This window comes from Solanum dulcamara, chromosome 5 (genome assembly GCF_947179165.1).
Source record: "Solanum dulcamara chromosome 5, daSolDulc1.2, whole genome shotgun sequence".
NCBI lineage: Eukaryota > Viridiplantae > Streptophyta > Magnoliopsida > Solanales > Solanaceae > Solanum > Solanum dulcamara.
This window is the reverse complement of record NC_077241.1, coordinates 73578910-73600895: the sequence shown is the minus strand read 5'-3', so window position 1 is coordinate 73600895 and position 21986 is coordinate 73578910. Positions and strand designations below refer to the sequence as shown.

At 34.8% G+C, this 21986-nt stretch overlaps 4 protein-coding genes across 7 annotated transcripts; 2 read left to right on the top strand and 2 right to left on the bottom strand.

The window, feature by feature from the left end:
• Positions 1 to 240: 240 nt before the first annotated feature.
• Positions 241 to 7520, top strand: LOC129889741 (phragmoplastin DRP1E-like). 2 transcript variants are annotated; one of them, XM_055965163.1, is made up of 16 exons: positions 241 to 560; positions 744 to 807; positions 1850 to 1957; positions 2191 to 2292; positions 2777 to 2827; positions 2916 to 2977; positions 3180 to 3270; positions 3393 to 3457; positions 4352 to 4546; positions 4647 to 4766; positions 4850 to 4920; positions 5467 to 5692; positions 6012 to 6062; positions 6132 to 6500; positions 6852 to 6989; positions 7138 to 7520. In XM_055965163.1, exons 1-15 carry the CDS (start codon positions 432 to 434, stop codon positions 6978 to 6980), a joined length of 1833 nt encoding a protein of 610 aa, XP_055821138.1. In that variant the 5' UTR covers positions 241 to 431; the 3' UTR covers positions 6981 to 6989; positions 7138 to 7520. The 2 variants fall into 2 exon arrangements, with proteins under 2 accessions (XP_055821138.1, XP_055821136.1); XM_055965161.1 differs by lacking the exon at positions 7138 to 7520 and having other exon boundaries at positions 6852 to 7110.
• A 194-nt stretch (positions 7521 to 7714) lies between these two features.
• On the bottom strand, positions 7715 to 11008 carry LOC129889742 (haloacid dehalogenase-like hydrolase domain-containing protein Sgpp). The gene is made up of 5 exons (XM_055965164.1): positions 10820 to 11008; positions 9040 to 9154; positions 8715 to 8866; positions 8342 to 8603; positions 7715 to 8260 (listed from the first exon to the last, which is right to left on the bottom strand). Exons 1-5 carry the CDS (start codon positions 10852 to 10854, stop codon positions 8069 to 8071), a joined length of 756 nt encoding a protein of 251 aa, XP_055821139.1. The 5' UTR covers positions 10855 to 11008; the 3' UTR covers positions 7715 to 8068.
• A 5075-nt stretch (positions 11009 to 16083) lies between these two features.
• LOC129889738 (pentatricopeptide repeat-containing protein At3g29230-like) lies at positions 16084 to 21412 on the bottom strand. 3 transcript variants are annotated; one of them, XM_055965158.1, is made up of 4 exons: positions 17319 to 21412; positions 16972 to 17207; positions 16747 to 16852; positions 16084 to 16627 (listed from the first exon to the last, which is right to left on the bottom strand). In XM_055965158.1, exon 1 carries the CDS (start codon positions 21257 to 21259, stop codon positions 19340 to 19342), a length of 1920 nt encoding a protein of 639 aa, XP_055821133.1. In that variant the 5' UTR covers positions 21260 to 21412; the 3' UTR covers positions 16084 to 16627; positions 16747 to 16852; positions 16972 to 17207; positions 17319 to 19339. The 3 variants fall into 3 exon arrangements, with proteins under 3 accessions (XP_055821133.1, XP_055821134.1, XP_055821132.1); XM_055965159.1 differs by having other exon boundaries at positions 18202 to 21412; XM_055965157.1 differs by having other exon boundaries at positions 16972 to 21412.
• LOC129889740 (expansin-like B1) lies at positions 16518 to 17856 on the top strand. The gene is made up of 5 exons (XM_055965160.1): positions 16518 to 16659; positions 16770 to 16876; positions 16985 to 17166; positions 17348 to 17480; positions 17653 to 17856. The coding sequence occupies exons 1-5, from the start codon at positions 16518 to 16520 to the stop codon at positions 17854 to 17856; spliced, it is 768 nt and encodes a 255-aa protein (XP_055821135.1).
• Positions 21413 to 21986: the final 574 nt, after the last annotated feature.

The following is a 21986-nucleotide window of genomic DNA, read 5'->3' as shown; positions in this document are numbered from 1 at the left end:
GACATAAATTAACCTTTTTCTAAAACGACAATAGCATAAATGAGCCAAACTTTTAACGGATGATATAAATACATTTTTTCTCAAAATTTAATGACATATCTGAGTCTTTTTCCTCAAGGATAAAGTTGACAACACACAAAAAATGATCCCGCCCACAGTCAAAATTTTAAAAATTGTTTGGGGGACCCCATAACCTGAAACAGACTATAAAAGAACTACCACACGTGGCGCACTACCTTGACCACCAACACAAGCTTCTCACACTCTTCACTCCACTCCACTCTACCAAGTCAAAAAATAATAATATAAAAATAGATTCAGTTATTTGCTTCACATTTCTCGTGCTCATTCTCCTCTCATTCGTTGCAGCCGCCGCCGTCGATAGGAATCTCCGGCATCGTGAAACCGGTAGGGTTAGGGTTTTCAGTGAAATGGAAGGCGTTATTGGCCTTGTGAACAAAATACAGAGGGCTTGTACGCTCCTAGGTGATTACGGTGATGATCGAACTTTGCCTACTCTTTGGGATGCTCTTCCTACAATCGTCGTCCTCGGTGGACAGGTTTGATTCATCTACACCTATTTTTTGTGGTTTTGTTTATGTTTATATGTGTAATTTTTCTGTTTATGGTTGTTTTTTTGTATGATCGGTGTTTGTGATGGAGGTTTATTAGTCTTCATGGTTAATTTAGCGTTGTTTCCGTGTTTTTATGAAGTGATTTGATTGAATTATGGTGTTTTTTAGAGTTCCGGGAAGTCTTCGGTGTTGGAGAGCATCGTCGGCCGGGATTTTCTCCCTAGAGGATCAGGTAATGGTTAATTGTACGAATTGTATTCGAAGAGTTCACTCTGGTGTTATTTTCAGTGTTTTAGACCGTAGTTTCTCAATTGGAGATTTTGCCCCCATTAAGATCTAAGTTGGTGGTAACAAATAATTAAAAAGAAAAAAAAATACGAAACAAGACAAAACATAAATAGAGATGAAAATCCTGTTATCATGAGGCCTTGGGATGTTGATTGACATTTCGAGAGCATGCATATACAGATCAATCACTGGAATAGAATATCAGAAACTTAAAAATAGGATATTTTTTTTCTGAAAAATAAAATGAAATCAGCTGCTTTAGCACATGTTAACTCTGATTCCAGCAAAATATATAAAAGAGATTCTTTTATTTCATTGTAAATTGTATTGTTGGATTTGTAAAGAAGAATAGAGAAATGAATAGAACTTGATAGTTGGTAGTTGGTACCACTGTAAATGCTTTAATTAACACGTGCAGATAGAGAAGACAGACTAAAATAAGCTGTTACTTTAGAGAAAAAGAAGTATTTTTAATGAGACTGCAGCACACACTCCAGTAGCTCTTATCTTGATAGAAAATGTGACAATTAATTGATAAGTTAGGAAAAATGCTACTTATATAGACTATAGTTAGTTTTAGATCTTTTGACCTAATGATTGGAGTTTATGCTTACGGGTATTATCATGGTTTGCTCGAGCTAAACTTTCTTATCACAATGCTAGACAGGAAAAAATGATGAGGCATTGATTATAAATGTCTATTTAAAAAATAAAATTATATTTCTTTTCCTTTGTCTTTCCCCCGGACCTTCAACTGTACCACTTCACTATTTTAGACATACTCCAAAATTGATTTTATAATTTTCAGGATGCCACATTGTAATTATTATAGAAACACACCTTATAGTTCTACTCCACTGCACTCTCGCTCTGCTTTTAGAACAAAAATATATAATTATTTGAAAATAAAGTTATAAACTACAATATTTATACTCTGTCCCTCCCTTTAGTTCTGTTTTCACATAGCAACATTTATTTTGGGGCAGGGATTGTAACAAGAAGGCCATTGGTTTTGCAACTTTACAAGATTGAGCCAGGACAACAAGACTATGCACAGTTTCTTCACACTGGAAAAAAGAAGTTTCTAGATTTTGGTATGTTGCTGTTTTGAAGCTGTGCTACAATGCAGATTTTCTGTATAGCTTCTTCTGCTTTACTATTATGAAATCCAGATTACGTTTTCATAATTCTTTTGCTTAGTCCATTACCGTATCCATTTTGGAATTGAATCTTCTGTGTAATATCATTTTAAAAAATGCAGTATTTATATAAAATGCAGCATTTAAAAAAATGATTTTGACATTTCGTACATTTCTTCTTAATGTAGCTATGGTAAGATCAGAGATCCAGGAAGAAACTGACAGGGTGACTGGCAAGACAAAACAGATTTCACCTCTTCCTATTAATCTCAGCATCTACTCTTCAAATGGTGCGTCAAACTTATTTTATTTTACATATTTACAATGTGTTGGCTTTTGTTGTGGATTTAGCAGTGTTGTCTGTGGGAAAACATGCAAGTGATGGTTTACATTTTTGATACCTTATATATGTCCTTATGTTACATTTTTCTGTGCTTTTAAAATATAAAAATCCCTAAGTGAATGTTCTGAAATTTCTCAAGTTTAGTACTACTTTCTATCCCGTGCCTTATCATTTTGTTCAAATTGCTGACAACATTTCCATTACCCAAGGTTGTGTGTGTTTAGTACCTATTGTTCATATAGTGCTCAAAAAAACAAACATGTTGCAAAACGCCGTTGATTTTAGGAGGACAGTGCAATTGCTTCATTGTTAGTTTTTAGCTTTTTACTCTATGGTTGATAGATTCTAGGTGGTATTCATAGGACTCATTATTGGGATTTTGATTTGGGTATTGGTTCAATCAGATAACTCATCTTGGGTTTTCATTGCAGTTGTCAATTTGACATTGGTAGATTTACCTGGTTTAACGAAGGTTGCTGTTGGTATGTTTCTTCATTCTCATGTTATTGGTCTTCCATAAATACATGTTTCATGATCTATTTTGCTCAATGCAATTATGGTTGTCGACAGAGGGACAGCCTGAGAGTATAGTTCAGGAAATTGAAGATATGGTTCGCTCATATGTTGAGAAGGTAATATGCTGAGAGGCAGAGCATGTCTTTGTTGAGTAGCAAATATAACTGTGTAGCCTCTTAGAGATGATAAATCAGCACTTAGAGGATTATGATTCTGCCACATTGAAGTTATAGACTTTGATGATATTGCGTAGTTTGTAAATTTTTCCATAGGCACTTATAGGAACTGACTGACAAAACTTCGGTTCTTGCATTGCAGCCAAACTGTATTCTTTTAGCTATTACCCCAGCCAATCAGGATGTTGCAACATCTGATGCTATAAAGATTGCTAGAGAAGTTGACCCAACTGGTAATATTTCAAGTCTTCTCGGACATAATATATCACTTGCTTAATTTTCCTGTCTTTGCTCTTTCTCCCACATTTTCAAAATACTTTGAGGGTCACTGGAGCTCTTAGTTACTTCCATGCAGGTGAACGTACAATTGGTGTGTTGACAAAGCTTGATTTGATGGACAAGGGAACAAATGCATTGGATGTAAGTACATCTTTTTTCCTTTCTACCTAACAATTGGCTTTTCCTTTGCTGAAGAGGAGTTATATTTCTCTGTATTAACCAGCATCTTTTAATTCCTGATACATCGTTAACGATGAGCAGTTTATAATACACAGGCTTATACCTAATAAAGCTTCTAAATTTACAAAAACACTGAACTCTTCTTTAAAGTCTGTTTCATGCTGATTCTTCCATAGGTCATCTGCAATATCCATCACCACTTTGGATTTTGGGTATTTTGCCTTTCTTTCGTAGTGCTAATATTACTAAAGTGTGAGATTTATGTCTGCACAGTACGAGGATAAAGTATATAGCTAGTTTCGTCATATGTTGCTGTGCAAAAATCCCTTGCTACAGGCTTCCACTGTGAGACTGTATGTTGGCGGACAAGAACTTTCTATTAAGTTAAACCATGTTGAACTTCAAAATTGGTGTAAATGGGTACTGATGAATGGTTGAATGTAGAGAAGGCATTCATGCCCTCTCGGCGCCGTAAATTACTGCAGGATGCAGAGGCAAATAGAGCTTTTGCACATTTTCATTAATCCATGAACAAGATCTATATATCTTGATCAGAAAAGATTCAAGAGAAAAAGAAAGAAAAGGAATTTATTGATAGATTTTTCGAAACAAACGAAAAGGAAACGGAAGTTGAAACATAAATCATCGGGTTGTTCCTTTAGGACTGTGCAGCATTTGTCAGGTTCTCTTTATGAATACGCTCAAAATTCTCTGGAATTAATCAGCAGAGTTTTATGTTACCTTTGCAGCGGCTAGTCCTTTCATCAATTGCGGATAATTGCAACTTTTTTGGGGCTGTATTCTATCATATACTGACATTCCTCTTTTGTTTACTTTTCAATTTATGTAATGAAGGTTCTGGAAGGAAGATCTTATCGGTTACAACATCCTTGGGTTGGACTTGTCAATCGTTCACAGGCCGATATTAATAAAAATGTTGATATGGTTGTTGCAAGGTGTAAGGAACGCGAATTTTTTGCTACAAGTCCTGAGTATGGACATTTGGCCAATAGAATGGGTTCAGAGTATCTGGCAAAACTACTCTCAAAAGTATACACAGTCTACCAAAGCTGCTCAAGAAAGATTTATCTCTAATTCTTGTAACTGATATTTGTTACACGGTGCTGATACCAAATATTTGTTTTCTCAGCATCTAGAATCTGTGATCAATGCCCGTGTACCAGCCATGTTGTCTTTGATCAATACAACCATTGATGAGCTTGAAGCAGAAATGAGTTATCTTGGGAGACCTGTTGCTATTGATGCAAGTGTAATGATACTAATCTTTTCTTTTTCTGAAACTATGCTTAGTGCTTGATTCAATATCTTTACTAGTTTTGCCTAAATTGACAGGCGCAGTTGTATGCCATATTAGAGCTGTGTCGTGCTTTTGATAGGATTTTCAAGGAGCATCTTGAAGGAGGGTAAGAATATACATTTTTCTTTAACTAATGTGAATTGTAAGAAGACAGAAGGAAAATCTTGTTGATTTGAACATTGCTGTATTTTGCTTCTGTCTTCACAACCACAACTGTTATTTTGTCATGTAAAGGAAAACCATAATGTTTGGTTTCATTCACATGTCAAGTACTGTCCATTTAATGGATGTCACATTGCATTACAACGTGTGAAAATGTTGGAGACATATAACGAGGAGTCGGGGACATCTTCAGTTGATTTCATTCATAAAAAAAGGGTAGCCCGGTGCACTAAAGCTCCCGCTATGTGCAGGGTTCAGGAAAGGGTCCGACCACAAGGGTCTATTGTACGCAGTCTTACCTTGCATTTCTGTCAGAGGCTGTTTTCAAGGCTTGAACCCGTGACCTCCTAGTCACATGGCAGCAATTTTACCAGTCATTCATAGTGTCTTAAAAACCAAGGACATCTATTTCATTGCCTTACAATGACGTTAAGTTGAATTTGTTTGTTATAAGTTCCTTATGCTTGGCCTTCTACTTCTGCTTGTGTAGGCGGCCAGGAGGAGATCGCATTTATGGGGTTTTTGACTACCAGCTCCCTGCTGCTTTAACAAAGCTTCCACTGGATCGTCATCTCACGATGCAAAATGTTAGGAAGGTTGTCTCCGAGGCAGATGGCTATCAACCTCATTTAATAGCACCAGAGCATGGTTATAGACGGCTTATCGATGGTGCTCTTAATTATTTCAGGGGTCCTGCTGAAGCCTCAGTGGATGCAGTAAGTACTTGTTTGCACCTTTCCATGCTTTTATCCTGTGGATGTGATTTGTCATATTACTTGATGTGGATATGGTTAAGATCTTTTTATGACACTGCCCCCCACAGAGAGTGTCATCTAAAGAACTATTATCTATTTTGCATGGGCTAGGGAGTGCCAGTAGTTCAATAGCTGCTCTAACTCGAGAGTGCATAAATTACAGAGCCAATAATGCAAAAGCTGCTCTACCTCGAGGGCGCATAATTTTTCCATCTCCCCCTCTTCCCTACTAAAAGACAAACCAAACTGCTCATTTCAACTTAACTCCATGAATTGACAGGTCCACTTCATCTTGAAAGAGCTGGTGAAGAAGTCAATAGGGGAAACTCAGGTATGATCCCAACTCTTTATTACTTTATGGTGTAATGGCAAATGATGAAATTGATATTTCTCAATGCAGGAACTAAGACGCTTTCCAACTCTTCAAGCAGAGATAGCTTCCGCTGCAATTGAAGCATTAGAGCGTTTCCGCAACGACAGCAAGAAGACTGTTCTGCGGATGGTGGATATGGAATCCTCATACCTTACTGTTGACTTTTTCCGAAAACTTCCACAAGATGCAGATAAGGGTGGAAGCCCAATTTCTTCAACTGCTGACCGTTACACAGAGGGGCACTTGCGCAGGATAGGCTCAAACATTTCCTCATATGTTGGGATGGTGTCTGATACCTTAAGGAATACAATACCAAAGGCTGTGGTTTATTGTCAAGTTCGGGAAGCTAAGCGTTGTTTACTTGATCATTTCTATACACAACTGGGCAAAAAGGAGGTATTTCACTTGTCCTGCTTAATAACCTCCAGAGATTAGATATCCATATGCTTAATATCGTTAACGAAAGTCAATGGATGATGATCTATTAATGAAACTGGTGAACATGTCATCAGGTGAAAGCTTATTAATGCTGATGCAATGTTTACAAGCACTTACACAACCTAATTTTTTTTTTTTACTTCTATGCACAAAACTTTCCAAATAATTAACAGAAATAAAGTATCAAATAAATTATCTGAAAATCTATTTCAGTAAGACCTTTCACAAAAATGGTTGAAAATTATGGTATGTTTTCCTTTCAGGTTCAAAGTTAGTAGATGGTAGTTAATGATTTTTTTCCACTTGTAGGGTCATAGGCTCTCCCAGTTACTAGATGAAGATCCAGTCTTGATGGAGAGGAGGGAGAAATGTTCAAGAAGGCTTGAGCTTTACAAGTCTGCTAGAGACGAAATAGATTCAACATTGTGGGTGAAATGATGTGAAAGGGTATATAGTTTGCAAACTAATTAGAAAATTTTCTTTTTGCGCTAAACCTAGGCTTTTCAAAGTCATAGCATCTTGTTATGGGTTTAAACTAAAATACCTATTAGCAATTTTGAACTTTGAACGATGGCTTATCTTTTACCATTGGCAGTGTGAATTCTGTCGGATTCAATTGGCTGCTTTACAAATTATGACACCATGGACAAGCAAAAGATCGATATGATGAGCTACAAAAACTTGTACAGGCTGAGATTTATAAGTCTCTCCTCATCGAATGCTACTGCACAAGGGAAATATAGGCTTTTCCTTAGCTATCAGGTCATACATAGAAAGGAATTTTTATACTACTTGTGCATCTTATGCCCTAGATGTGCAATGGAAAAGAACAAGACCCAACAATTTGAAATAGTTCTGACTCAGATGATATTTATACACTCCGTCCTAGTTACAGGATTGCAGTAGTCAATGTAAGAATACGTTTACCATGATCAATCTCTTAAGTATAAAATTTGTACAGGGTAATCCTAAATATTTTCTAATACCAACATGAGCTGATTTGAGGTGCAGCTGTAATTGATTGATTTACAACATCTTCAGTTCAATGTTATACAACCTATCTGCCAAAACATGTTACACCACGGATGTGAACTAGTTTGGGTTGAAAGGCATAGACATCGACTGATTTGCAACATCTTCATAACCAAAGACTAGAAGCATTCAAACAAATATGAAGAAGTTGGCATCGGTACAGAGTGTATAACAAACAAGTTATTATTAAAGTAATCACTTTTATTCTCAAGGTCTGCAAGAGTGGTGGAGTGAACTTAAAAGCTAGTATTAAACCAAACTAGACTTCCATGAACAAGGTATGATCAATGAACAGTAACTATACCCGGTTTTCATATGCTCCTTAAATCCATATCAACTGCTGGAAACTAGCACATCCGATTATACGGAAGAAAAATAATGATAGTACCATTTCCCTCTTTATGTTTATTTATGAAAAAAATGCAAGGTTTCAATGAAGCAACTCCAATTAAATCAACAACAATAACAAATCTTTCACCTAGTATGTGTACGTCTCAGATTGTAGTTGTTGTGGCACCTGACTTTTTGTCGATTTCCTCTAGAGCTGCCCATAGCTTCGAATCTTCATAATCTTTAATAAGAAAAGCAGGTTTTGCTTCCATTAGCATGTGAGGTGGATTTCGGGTTGCCAAGCCAACAACAGGCATCCCAGCTGCCACCCCAGCTTTTATTCCGGAAGAAGAATCCTAACAGCAGAAGAAAGATTATGAGTTTTATGGCTGTGAAGATAAGTAAATTAAAAAAGCGGTCAATAAAGAAAATCAGACCTCAAATATGAACGTGTGCTCCTTAGACACCTTAAGCAATTCAAGGGCCTTCAAGTAAGGGTCAGGAGATGGTTTTGCGTGCTCACACTCACTTCCAATAATGACCACATCAAAGAAATCCTTTAGGCCAAGTATTTCTATCATCAGTTCAGCGTTTAGTCTAGGTGCATTGGTAACTGCAGCCCGTTTCAGCCCACGATCTTCAATCCATTTCTTCACCTTGTACAAACCATCTATAGGTTTCAACTGTTCTTTCACCAACCTATATTGCACCGAAAACAGCTATGAGACTGGAGGAATGAAATAGAACATATGGTTTAGTAGCACAAGGTCAATTGAAATACAAAAGTTTCATATGCAGGGAATTCCAAACCTTCTAAACATAGCTTCCTTGTCATCACAGAATTTAAGACCTCGTTCCTGATCATCAGGGAAAAGGGCAGAAGCAATATCGTCGTTGTGTTTCCCAGCAATAGTCTTGATAAACCACTCCTCATCAACTGGCACACCCCCATTGTAACCTATCTGCAGAAACCAAATCGCCAGCCATTATGAGAAAAATGATTGACATATTCCAAAGTTGGAAGATTTGCAATGAGCCACAGGGGGAAGTGGGGGTGGGGATAGTGGAGCAGTCCACAAGTCGAAACATATAAGAACGGCTTTCCTCTAAAGGAAAAGTGATTAATTATTGGTACCTCTAGTAGCATTTCGCGGAAGGCATAATGGTGAAGAGGATCTGAATCACATAAAGTTCCGTCTACATCAAATAGAACTGCTTGAAGGGGAGCAAATGTTGCAAGAGATGAAGAACTGCTATGAGAAAATATAGTAGTTTAGTTTTGCTTTTTGGCTTCAACACAACAATCTCCAAACACAATTTGGTGTAGTATTAAACATAACTCGATGCAACTGTATACATTCCATGGACAAATCTAGGTGTCATATATTTGGTGAAATGACACTAACTTTCTTGAGTTAGGACCACATGTGTCCTTCAAAAAAAAAAAAGAAATTGAAAAACGTCCATGCCCAATCAGAATTCACTGATTCTAAATTTTGGACTGCCTTCGATACATTCTCAAGAATAAAATATGAAACATTAGAATGTGTCTTTCCTGATCGTTTTACACGAGGACCAAGAGAATATGAAAGGGATGAAGCATTGATGATAACCGTATCTTAAAGATATAATGAAGTTCATATTTTGAGAAAAAGCAAGTTAAATGTGCACTAAGTTGCTGCGGTTTCTAGGAAGCATTGTGATTTCTATTCAACAGGGGCTATACTAGGAACTGTTTAGCACAAAATCCACATCAAGTCCGATTATCCAGTTATCATTTTTTTACCTACGAGTCTGGACCGGACATTTTCTCATACATCATACGAACTTAAATTACCCTTGATGTGAAGTAAAGTTTTTCGGCATTGCAAAAGGGCTATAGAGTCGGGATAAAAAGTGAGAATAAGCTGCAAAGAATTTAAATTATGTGATAAGCTTAGGTCTAACAGTCACGACGAAGCTCATATACTAGTCAGGAGAAAACAGAAGGCGCGTCATATATAAACGAAAGAAATTACAACGAAATGAAGTTACCAGAAGCCATTCGCCTTATATTATGAACCAGAAACAAGAAATTGCTAAAAATCAGAAACTTAATAACCAATCTAAAACTAAGTGAGACGATTAAGTTTTGGATTAGAGAAACCAGGATAAGAAAACCAGTGGTGAAGGGAAGATATAGATCTGCTTAGCAAATCGAACGCATGTTACATTTTTCGTTTACATCAATCAGATACAAACATCAAAGTTCCAAAACAAAGAGATTGAGATCAATTGTTTCAATCATGCAGAAATGGAGTGAGCAGAACAAGAAGTTTGGATCACAAATCAGATTCAAGAATCTCAAAAGTTCCAAGTAATAGATGAAAATTTTCTAAATGGTCATATATATGGATTCAATCATGCGGCTAGGAAGTCATCAAAACAACTAGCTCCCGACTCCAAAAAATTGGGAGCTCAAGCTTATTCATGAAAAAACAACACATAAAAAAAGCAGAACCTCCGGAAACTCCCATTCTTATTCAATCAACAAAATACATCAAGAAATCAGACCCCAGATCAAATATTCAAATCTATTCACCAAATAGAAGGTAAAAATGGAATTAAAAATTTCAACTTTCTACAGAACTGTCCCCTGCAGAAAGGGGAAATGCAACAAGACACTTTTTTCCTTTACCAATCAGTAAAAATGCATCAAGAAATCAAACCCCAGATCAAATCTTGCCAAATTTCCAAATTTATTCACCAAATAGAAGCTTAAAAATTTCACCTTTCTACAGAACTTTCCCCTGCAGAAAGGGGTAAATGCAACAAGAAACTCTCTTTCTTATACCAATAAACCAAAATACAAGAAGAAATCAGACCCCAGATCAAATCTTGCCAAATAAAATCTAAAAATGGATTAAAAATTTCACCTTTCTGCCGAATTTTCCCCAGTAGGAGCCGTCATCTTGCAATGGGTATCAAAAAATTTCGAGAGTTGCGTAGAAAATTTTGATTAAACCAAATGCTGATTTCCACGAAAGTGTGGTATAAAAAACTTTAGGAAAATTAGCAAAGGTGGCGACTTTACGAAGAAAAAAAGAGTATCTTCTAAAGAATCGGAATAGTCCAGCAGAGAAAATGCGGTCTAAAATGTGCTTTAATTCTTTAATTATTCAATTTAAAATATGAATGCGGGATGTGCATTATTCGGATTAAATCAAATTAAATTAAATTGAATTTTAATTTGAATTGGCTTTTTGGTATTTTGATTTGGTTTTAAATTTACAAAAATAAAAATCAAAAAAATCAAAATCATTAATATATATATATATATATATACCACTTTCATCCCTTTTTTTTAGCTAGATGATTTTTATCAGGGTATTAGTAATTTACTGTACTAGAATAGTTAGACCCAATTTACTGGTCATTCTTATTTCACTAAGTATTGTGTTTTAAAGTTTTACTCGTGACCTATACTAAAAAGTATATTTAAGAGATTAAATATTATTACTTCTTAATGTATGCTATTTTTTTAGCATGCAAGAATAACGTTAATTATATTATAAATTATTGACATAATGAAATAGTCGAACTGAAAAAAACCAAACCGAAAAGAGAAAAATCGAATCAAACTACTTTTTTTTGTTTGAATTGAATTATACTTTTTTAAAATCAAAAATCAAAAATCAAAAAATCGAATAACAAAAAATTGAACCGAAAAATCGAATGCACACCCCTACTTTCGATTGCCGATTAAAAGTGGACTAAAATGTAAATCATTATATCAATCTACAAATTAATTACTAGGAATTTTATATTCGAGATAATTGTTCTTTCCCCAAATTATATTACATAGTATTAATTGAAGTTGTTCATTTATATATTCATTTCAACGCAGAGCAGTGGTAGTTAAAAGCAAAAGATTTTAAATTTATCTTTATACTCACTCTACTTAAAATATCAATTTACATAACGATAAAACAGTGAAATTTATAATGGAATTAAGATATGTTAGTTATATTATGAAATTAAATTTTATGAATCATTGTATCATTAAATATCAATATCTATTTTGCTCTTTAATTAACTTACAATATACTTCGAAAAAAAAATAATCAACAATTCATCGTGGTCAATGATACTATAAAAGAAGTTTATTGATACTACATCAGGGACAATTTATAGTACTACATCAAAAACAAATAGGCTAAAAAACCTTTTAACTTAACCCCTTTTACTATTGGGTGGATTTGATATTTCTCAAATTTATTCAAAAAATAATAATAATATTTATCTATCACGAAGTTCCTACCAAAAGACTCTATTTTTTGATTCAAATATGAGGTCCTTAATTAAAATTATTTTGATGATTCTCAACCATTCTATTACATTCTTTAACAGAATTAACAAAGGTTGTAATAGGATAGATCGGTCCCCTCACCCTAAATTAAAGGTTTAGAATTTGAATTATGAATATAGAAAAAATTCTATTACAAAGCGTTTTAGCTTTATAATAGATTTTACGTGGCGAGATTCCAAATTAATCAGAACCCTAATATAAATATCAAACATCGAAAATATTCTATTACAAAGTGTTTTAGCTTTACAATAGATTTTATGTGGCGAGACTCCAAATTAATCAGAACCCTAATATAAATATCAAACATCGAAAAATTATATTATATATCAGTAAACATGTAGAAGAGATAATTGCTTCTTAATCGTAAAATACTTAATTATTTGATTTAGAATGAAATCATGAAGGAAATAAATTGGAAAGAATCCTCCAAATTATTTAAATGGAGTTTCCTAGAGAATGAACTTGGGGAAGGTAGAATAGAAAGTACAGTAAAACATCAATAAAGTAATAATCTCGCTAAATGAATATTTTTTTCCGGTTTTGATTTGAGCCAGTTATATTAAAGTAATATTCTCGCTAATTGCATTAGATAATAATTAAAAATAAAGTATTAAAGGCCCCCAAAAAATATAAAGTATATCAAGAATTTATATATATTTAATCAGTCAATAATACTAGACCAATAACTATTTCTTTTTAAAATATGATTCTATAGTTGATTGTTTTTTCTTCCCACCAAAACCAAAATTAATCTCATCAATAACTTTTTGAAGAGCGAACACAATTTCCGGAATGTTTTGTTCTTGTTGTACCAAATTGTTTGACAATGTAGTCATTGCTTGAAATGCCTCATTTGACTATACATGTGGACAATGCTACTATCATCTTGTTCAGGATCATTCCCATCATCATTATTCATTACAGATTGAATAATCTCTTTCTTTGTAGGTGATTCCATAACTATATCATTCTCGTTAGGGTAGTTCAAAAGATGTTCAACATCCATCACATTTCTGTAGGCTAAATTAGAGATGACATCATTTAATTCTTGCATACCTTCATCTAATTCACCAACTTCTTGGATACCTTCATATATATAAAATCTCTTCATATTCTATATACATGAATACAATTAGAAACATTAAATTTTACTAAATTTGTTTAGCTTTCTTAGATTTAAATAATAAATATGTAAAGACTACACTTTTTAGTTTTCTAGATTTAAACTTTTGAAATTCTTAATTCAGATATTTTTTTTTCTTTCTTATGTCACACACTGCAAAATACTCTCTAAAATAATAAATATTTATTTATCGATAAATAAATATTTTATGCATTTATCGATAAACTAATAATCTTGATAAATGAATATTTTTTTTCGGTCCCAAGCATATGCATTTATAGAAGTTTTATAAATAAATATTTTATGCATTTATCGATAAACTAATAATCTCGATAAATGAATATTGTTTTTCGGTCCCAAGCATATGCATTTATAGAAGTTTTATAAATAAATATTTTATGCATTTATCGATAAACTAATAATCTCGATAAATGAATATTTTTTTTCGGTCCCAAGCATATGCATTTATAGAAGTTTTATAAATAAATATTTTATGCATTTATCGATAAACTAATAATCTCGATAAATGAATATTTTTTCCGGTCCCAAGCATATGCATTTATAGAAATTTTACTGTAATATGAAAAAATTAGTTAAAACAGGCAAAACGAATGAACACATTTAATTCAATAAAAAGGAAATCTTCTTTTCTCTTCTTACAATAGGATACTCAAATCTAGTTCTTGTGAAGAAAAAGTAAACCTATTTAATTTTGGGCTTGAAAATCAATAGTTCTAGCTGTCGACTCGATTCTTTCAAGTTGTTTCTCATTATTGAGAAAAAGTAACAAAGATAAAATACGAATTTGTTTTATAGCAAGAATAATTAATTGTTGCTAGTTTTAACTTTCAAGGTCAGTCTATTTTTTTTTTTAAATGTATATATGTCATATGTGTGAATCTCGTTGATCTTTTTAACGTGTTCATTTCTTTATATTTTGAATTTCCTCACTAGAAAAACTGATCTTGAAGCTGGGGCAATTGACACAAGTTCATGCATCAAGAGGTCAAGTCCAAGTGAATAAGACAAAAAAAAAAAGGACAGTCCGGTGCACTATGGCTTCCGCTATGTGCAGGGTCCGGAGAAAGTGAATAAGACAATTAGTTACAAATTTATAGTGGTACAAACAATTGAGACCCTTCAAGTGGGGTGATTTATATACAAAGCAGAATGTTGTGAAATGAACTTGCCAAGGTTCAAGACAATAGTACTGAAACTGAAATTCATAAATACAGTAGCAGCCATGGTAGGGTCCAAATCCTTCAGTGGATTTCATGTCATGGATGATGTGTTACAAAGTAGTTGCTCCCTAGACCCTGGCTCCTATCAATATTCTTAATTTAATTCTTGAGATTATGACCATTTAGTATAAGCTACAACCCAGGACTTTCCTCTAGTGATAAAAGTGTAATAAGTGATGCGTAGGTTAGGCACATATCACAGGCTCAAATCTTATCACTGATATTTAAGTGGAGGACAAATAAAGTATATGGTTGGTCTCATTATCCACAAACAGCTTAGAACCATACGTTGGTTTTGTTGGATGTTGGGGATTTCTAGAGTTAATAAAAAAGATACTCATTAAACTCTCGTTATGTGCGGGATATGAGAATGAGTCAAACTATAAGAGTCTATTATAAACAATCTTAATCTGTTTTTCTATAAGAGGTTTCCACAACTCAAACTCAAGACTTCTTGGTCGCGTGGCAATAACTTTATCAGTTACGCCAAGGCTCTCCGTCATAATGTTCTTTTCTCAAATTTGGCAACTAGCAAGCTCTTCAGATTCCTTCTTTTTTTTTATATTCCTTGCACTTTCCAAATCCAAGAAATCAAAGATGTCCTTGTGACTTTTAAACATATCTTTTGAAAATTTTAAGCAAACCGTTAATAGGACCTTATATTCTGTTGTGTAAAAGCACCTAACTTGTCCCCAATTTTACTTCTACAACAAGCAAATTCCTATAGAAATTTGTCCTACAAAGTCAAAAGCTATCTATGTTGTTCATATCTTCTTCATACATCCGTATCAAACGGGAAAACACTTACTTATATCCGGTGTTTTTATCAACTCAATGAATACATAACATGTATCGTTATATACTTTGTTTTCACTTATTCACTTAACCTAACCGTCGTTAATAAATATGACAATCTCACCTCAATTTAATCGCTAACTACGATAAACTAATATAGTTTTGTGTAAACATCGCGTGTGAGTAAAGCTCAGGGATCAGTTGAAGCCTTGAAGGGGCAGAGGGAGGAGTCAATATCACTCAAGTTGGTTCAGACCACTAAGATAATAATTTCGATGTTATTCTTATCGAGAAAGAGGTCATGTCATGAAGGAAGAAGAAAACTCTATCCCAATTTATTTAACCACACTTTCCTTTGATCTGTCACAAAAAAAATGTCACTTTTTTTTTAATATTTATAAACAATATAATCTTCAAATTTTCATTTCACCCTGAATTAAATAATTTATAATTGCACGAATGTCTAAAGTTTGTTCTAGACCACAAATTTAAAAAAAAATATTCTTAAATTCCACTCCCAGTCAATAGTGGGGAGTTACTAGTAATTCTTCATTACTAGTCGAGGTTAATGCGATATTTTTTTCTTTTTTTGTCGGTCCCAAGTAGTAACTATTTAACTTTTAAATTTTTCATTTTATCCTTAATAGAATGATTTATAAACACACAAATATGTATAACTTGTTTCAAACCACAAGTTTCAAAAGTTTTTCTTTCATTCTTAAACTCTGTGCCCTAGTCAAACATCACATAAATTGGAACGGAGGGAATAGTAACACAATTTCTAAACTGAGCCAGTTGAAGGTTGGCAAGGAACAACTGAGAGATTAAAGAAGCATAAAATATTCACCTAATAAAGTGAGAAATTAACTCCCTTTATTATCTAAAACAAGTGATGCAAGGTCCAAAAAGGTTGCTTGGTAAAGACAGAATTCCCTGCATTCAAAATTGGTTGAACAGAATGTCAAAAGTCATAGTTAAGCTTTACCCTCGTGGAGGTTTATTTGCTTCTTCCAGTTCACTATAAATACTCGAACGCCATTTCAATTCCATGCAACACCAACTAGTTTTCTCTTGCTTAATCCCTTTCCTTGTGATCTTGAATCCAAATGGCTCCTCTTCAAGTTCTCTCTGTCTTTGTAGCATCTTTTATCTTCATGCAAACCATGGGGAACTCTCAGACATGCCCGGATTGTTTCACTCGTTCTCGTGCAGGCCACTATCCAAATTCAGAAGAAAAAGGAACAGAAAGTGAGATTCTTGACATACATAGTTGACCGATAACATACTAACATGTACGGAAAATGTAGAAAGTTAAAAGTTTTCTCATAGAATAACCTCTTCTTTTTTATGACATGCAGCTGGGAGTTGTGGATTTGGTACTTTTGGAGCAACAGTCAATGGCGGAGATGTCTCAGCAGCATCAGAACTATATCGAAATGGTCTAGGATGTGGTGCATGTTATCAGGTAAATGATAAAAAAAGAAGAAAAATTTATGTAGTCAATAATAGATGATAACTATCCAAGATTTTCATGTATAAGATGTCATTCCGGACTCTAACCTTGTTTTGCTAGGTGAGGTGCACCGATAGTAACTACTGTTCTGATAAAGGAGTGACTATAGTCGTAACAGACCAAGGTGCAGGAGATCGCACAGACTTTATTCTAAGTCAGCGAGCCTTTGCTCGCATGGCTCAGACAACAGATGCTGCTGCTTCAATATTGCAACTTGGTGTGGTGGATATTGAGTACAGAAGGTAAGATGTATCTCCCAGTTGAAGTTAGTTTATAGCTAGACCTGTAAATATTCAAAGTATATAAGCAAACATGGATCATTGGATATCAATTCATCAAGTACCACATAAGGCAAGCAATTTGCTAATTACTCTTCTGTTAAAGGGAGACTCACATATCTATCGCTCTTTCTCCATCAAACAGGGTCTCATGCACCTACCCGGACAAAAATATTACAATCACTATTGAAGAGAGCAGCAACAATCCTCATTACTTGGCTTTTGTGCTAAGGTATCAACAAGGCAAAAGTGATATTACAGCCGTGCAATTATGTGAGGTATATCTGGTAGTTTGCAAGAACCTAGTATCTGTTTCATCTTTCAGAATCCACACAGTAAAAGTTTCTACATGCAGTCGATAATGAAATAACAGTAGGAGAAGTTAAGGCTGCTTCGTCCAAATTTTCCTATATTTCAACGTTTTGAATACTATCTTCTTTCAATATGCAGACACAAAATTTTGTATGTAAGCTGTTGGACAGGACACATGGAGCAGTGTGGACTACTACTTCACCTCCAAGGGGACCTCTGAAAATCAGAATGCTATTGAGTGTTGATAATGGAGATGAGACATGGGTTGTTCCTGTCAATAATATACCTGAAAACTGGAAAGCTGGTGACACATACGACTCAGGAATACAAGTTGATGCATAAACACAAAGGACTCTTGCTATCTGATTAAATTTTACTAAATAAGTTTATTATCTCTTTGATAGTGTTACTCTGCGATAGCTATCATTCTTTACTGCTAGTAAATATAATCAACAAAAATATCCTGACTCAACTATGTATTTTCAACAAATAAACTTTATGTTTTAAAGCAGTTTTTCATAATGATTCATGACCGGGATGTAAGAAATACAGAACTTGTCTACATCTATTAAGGTTTCCTTTTTATCTTAAACTATGTTGCCATTCAAACACCTTCACATAAAAATGAAACGGAGGGAGTAATTTTGTGCGATGCAGAATTTAGTACTTTAAGGAATGTCTGTGTACCGATTGAATTTGGATTGACGGATGCTGTTCAGGAAGATGATGGGCTCTATGTGTGATTACCTGAGGTGAAGCAAAACCCATGCACAACTTAGATACGGGATCTAAACTGTGCCCTGACATTTCTGTGGCTATAAAACTATGTTATTAAGCATAAAATTGGAAGTTTAGAGTTGAACTGTTTCTAAATATAGAAAGGTGACTTTTTTTGGGAACAAACTAAAAAGGAAAGAATCTCACATAAATGGTACAGCCGGACTTTTATTCAAAATATGTTTATGTTAAACTGTTACAGTATATTATTTCACGTGTAAACTAAAATTCTTCAATTAGATCACAAATCTGATCATTCAAACTTAAAATATTGCTTGCATTAGATTACAAATTTCTGCACATTGATTCAAAGCACATGCTAAATACAGCAACCCTAACTAACCTCTACAAATGGAACATTAATCCTGGTCACAAGAGTCTAGTCATGAGAATCTCTTGGCTCTTAAAAAAACACAAGTAACAAAGAAGAAGCAAAGAAGTTAACTGCAAACATACTATAGTAGCTGTGGTTGTTACAGACAAAGGGGGAAAACTCTGATAGTTACAGATACAATGGAAGACAGCTATGTGATTAGAATCCATCAGCTATCTCAACCTGAAGAATCTTCAGATATATTATGGAAAAAAGAAACCAAAGTAGGAAATTTTTGAGTACTCAGCTTATTCAGATGCCTTTCCTGCCAACTTCGCGATTTCATCGCAATATGTGATGATCTTAAGCTATCCACCAGTGGCTTTTTCTTCAACCTGAGGATATCTCAGCCAATTTAAAATTCTAAACTTTCAACAATTCCACATTGATGATGTTCACTCTCTCTATTCCAATTGTCAGTCATTGTCCCATCACAAAAGTTGCAGGCCGATTGTAGACAGTCAAACAAGCATAATGTACTTGCTGCACAATGCCGGATTTTCTGCTGTACCAGAAATATGCAAAAGAAATGTAGTCTTAGCTCAAAATTGTTGCAGTTTTGCTCCGTGAGCTTGATGTCCTCGATTCACTATATGTCTATTATCTCTTTTGGCATACATGTCCCTGTTGTTGCTTCTCCGAGGGACTCCACTATATTCAAGTTCCTCCATTCCATCACCGATCACTCTGAGATTTGATTTGAGCACCCATCTCACTCAACATGGAACACATCATAACTCTCTTGTGTACTGAAACATTTTCTGGAAAACACCACATGTCCGAGTTTACAAATTGGACTAGGCTAGATCCTGCTTCCTTTCTAATTCCGTTTACAACAATCATTTTTCTTACCTTCTCCACATCATCCCATCTCTCTTGTGCAGCATATATGTTAGATAGAAGCACATAGGATCCGATATCCTCTGGATCCCTCTCAATTAATCTCTTGGCGATGATCTCACCAAGTTCCATATTTGAGTGGGTCTTGCAAGCTGAAAGCAAAGCTCCCCATAATGCTGGTCCCGAGTCCATAGGCATATTCTTGATGAGGTCTTCAAAATCTCTCATCAAACCAGTGCGCCCAAGAAGATCAATCATGCAGCCGTAGTGTTCAACTTTAGGTTCTATTCTATAAACTCTAGTCATCACATTAAAATACCACCAGCCCTCTAATACCATCCCTGAATGAGTACACGCACTTAGAACACAAATGAATGTAGCATCATTTGGCCTCACTCCACTTTTTTCCATCTCCAAGAATGTTTCAAGTGCTTCCTCGCCGTGCCCGTGGATTCCATAACCCATGATCATAGAGTTCCACGTAACAACACTTTTCTCTGGCATCCCAGCAAATACCTCCTTCGCCAAATCAATCTCACTGCACTTAGCATACATTGTCAATAGGGCAGTTGAAAGCAACATGTCAGAATTAATACTCCCACTGTATCTTATATATGAATGTATCCACTTTCCACGATCAAGTCTCCCTAAATGTCCACAAGCAGTCAAAACACTCATGAGGATAGCCTCATTTGGTTGAACATCTCTTCCTTGCATCATTAAATCAAACAATCCCAAGCATTCTGTATAGTACTTCAACCGCACATAAAGAGCCATTAAAGTAGTCCAAGAAACTACATTCCGATAATCCATCTGCTCAAAGAAAGCTCGGGCAGCTACTACATTTCCAGTCCTAGCATATCCATCAAGCAAACAATTCCAAGAAACAGTATCCCTGGAAGGCATCTCCCTAAACAGTAAGTTTGCAGCCTCCATATCTCCGATCCCCACATATCCAGATAACATGGAATTCCAGCTAATAACATCCCTTTCAGGCATTACATCAAAAACATAACGCGCAAGATTCACTTCTCCATTTTTCACATACCCATCAATCATAGTGTTCCAAGTCACCAAATCTGAGTCAGAACTTAAATCAAACACCTTCCTTGCATCATGAATCCGGCAGCACACCGAATACATATGAATCAAAACATTCCTAGTATACAAATCCAACTCGAACCCACATTTCACTACATGGGCATGAATCATTTCCCCTTCTTTTACCCTACCCAAATCAGCACAAGCCTTAACCAATATAGGAAACGTATAATGATTCTGAAAGATCCCATTTTTCACCATCTCATCAGAGTAAAACACCAAAGCCTTTTCCGGGTCATCGAAATTCACATAACATTTCATTATTGTATTACAAATAAAAGCGTCTGGGTTTTCAAGATTCTCAAAAATCTTTACAGCATGAGGAAAAATGGATTGTGAAGAGCAAAGTTTCATCATAACTCGACCTGCAGCTAAAGGGTGTTGAAAGATACCTGAAACAATGAGCTGGGCATGTACTTGATTAAATTGTGTCAATTTCAGGGTGCAAGAATCTAAAATTCGTAAAATGGGGTGACTTAATGTCAATCTATTATGTACACCATTGTTGTATGGGTCAAAAGATTCAGCATCATCATAATCAGACCAGAGTTTTGGAGTGGGTTTTGAAAGGTTAATTTGGGTTTTGATGAACTTGGTAACGTATTCTGAAGAAGGGGAGAGAAACTGCTTGGAATTTTTGAATCTAACTGCCATCCCTGAAGAAATACGCAGTCCTCGTTGAATGTCATTTGGTTCGAATATAAGTTTATGTTCAGATTAATTATATTGAAATTATTTTTTATGGATTCTAAAAATTAAAAAATCATGCATTTCTGTCGCTCCAAGTCTTACAAATTTCAAACTAGGACCCATATTTAATACTCAAAACCAGCTATGAAAATAAAATAAAATGAAACCAAGGCGCTGAACCGAATTTATTTATTTTTATAGTTTCTTTTTTGCATTTTTTACAAATTAAAAAAAATATATTAAAAAGTGAAAAGCAACCAGATGAAGAATCCAAAAGGCACATCTGTAATTGAAGAGTCCACCGATCTATCAAAAACCACGTTTTACCTCTCACCATTTTTGTGAATGCATCTATTTTCTTTCTTCTACTGCATCTTTTGAGCATTGACGGCAAAAATCTATTGCCGATGATCACCAATAAAGAGTGAGACACCGCACTTTACTATTTAATTTCCATGAAAGGAATTCCAAACTTCCAAACATCAACGAAGAGGAAATTCCAAACTTCCACCATAAATTATCCTTTACTATTTAATTTCCATTGGTCACCAACTGTTTCAATGTTCCAACAGAGGAATTCGAATATCTTGCCACAGCCCACACATAACATTTTCAAACATTTATGCCCTTTTCGTGTATCGATACTTTTAATTTCATTGCTTTCTGCTTCCGTGGGTCATCTATTTAAGTT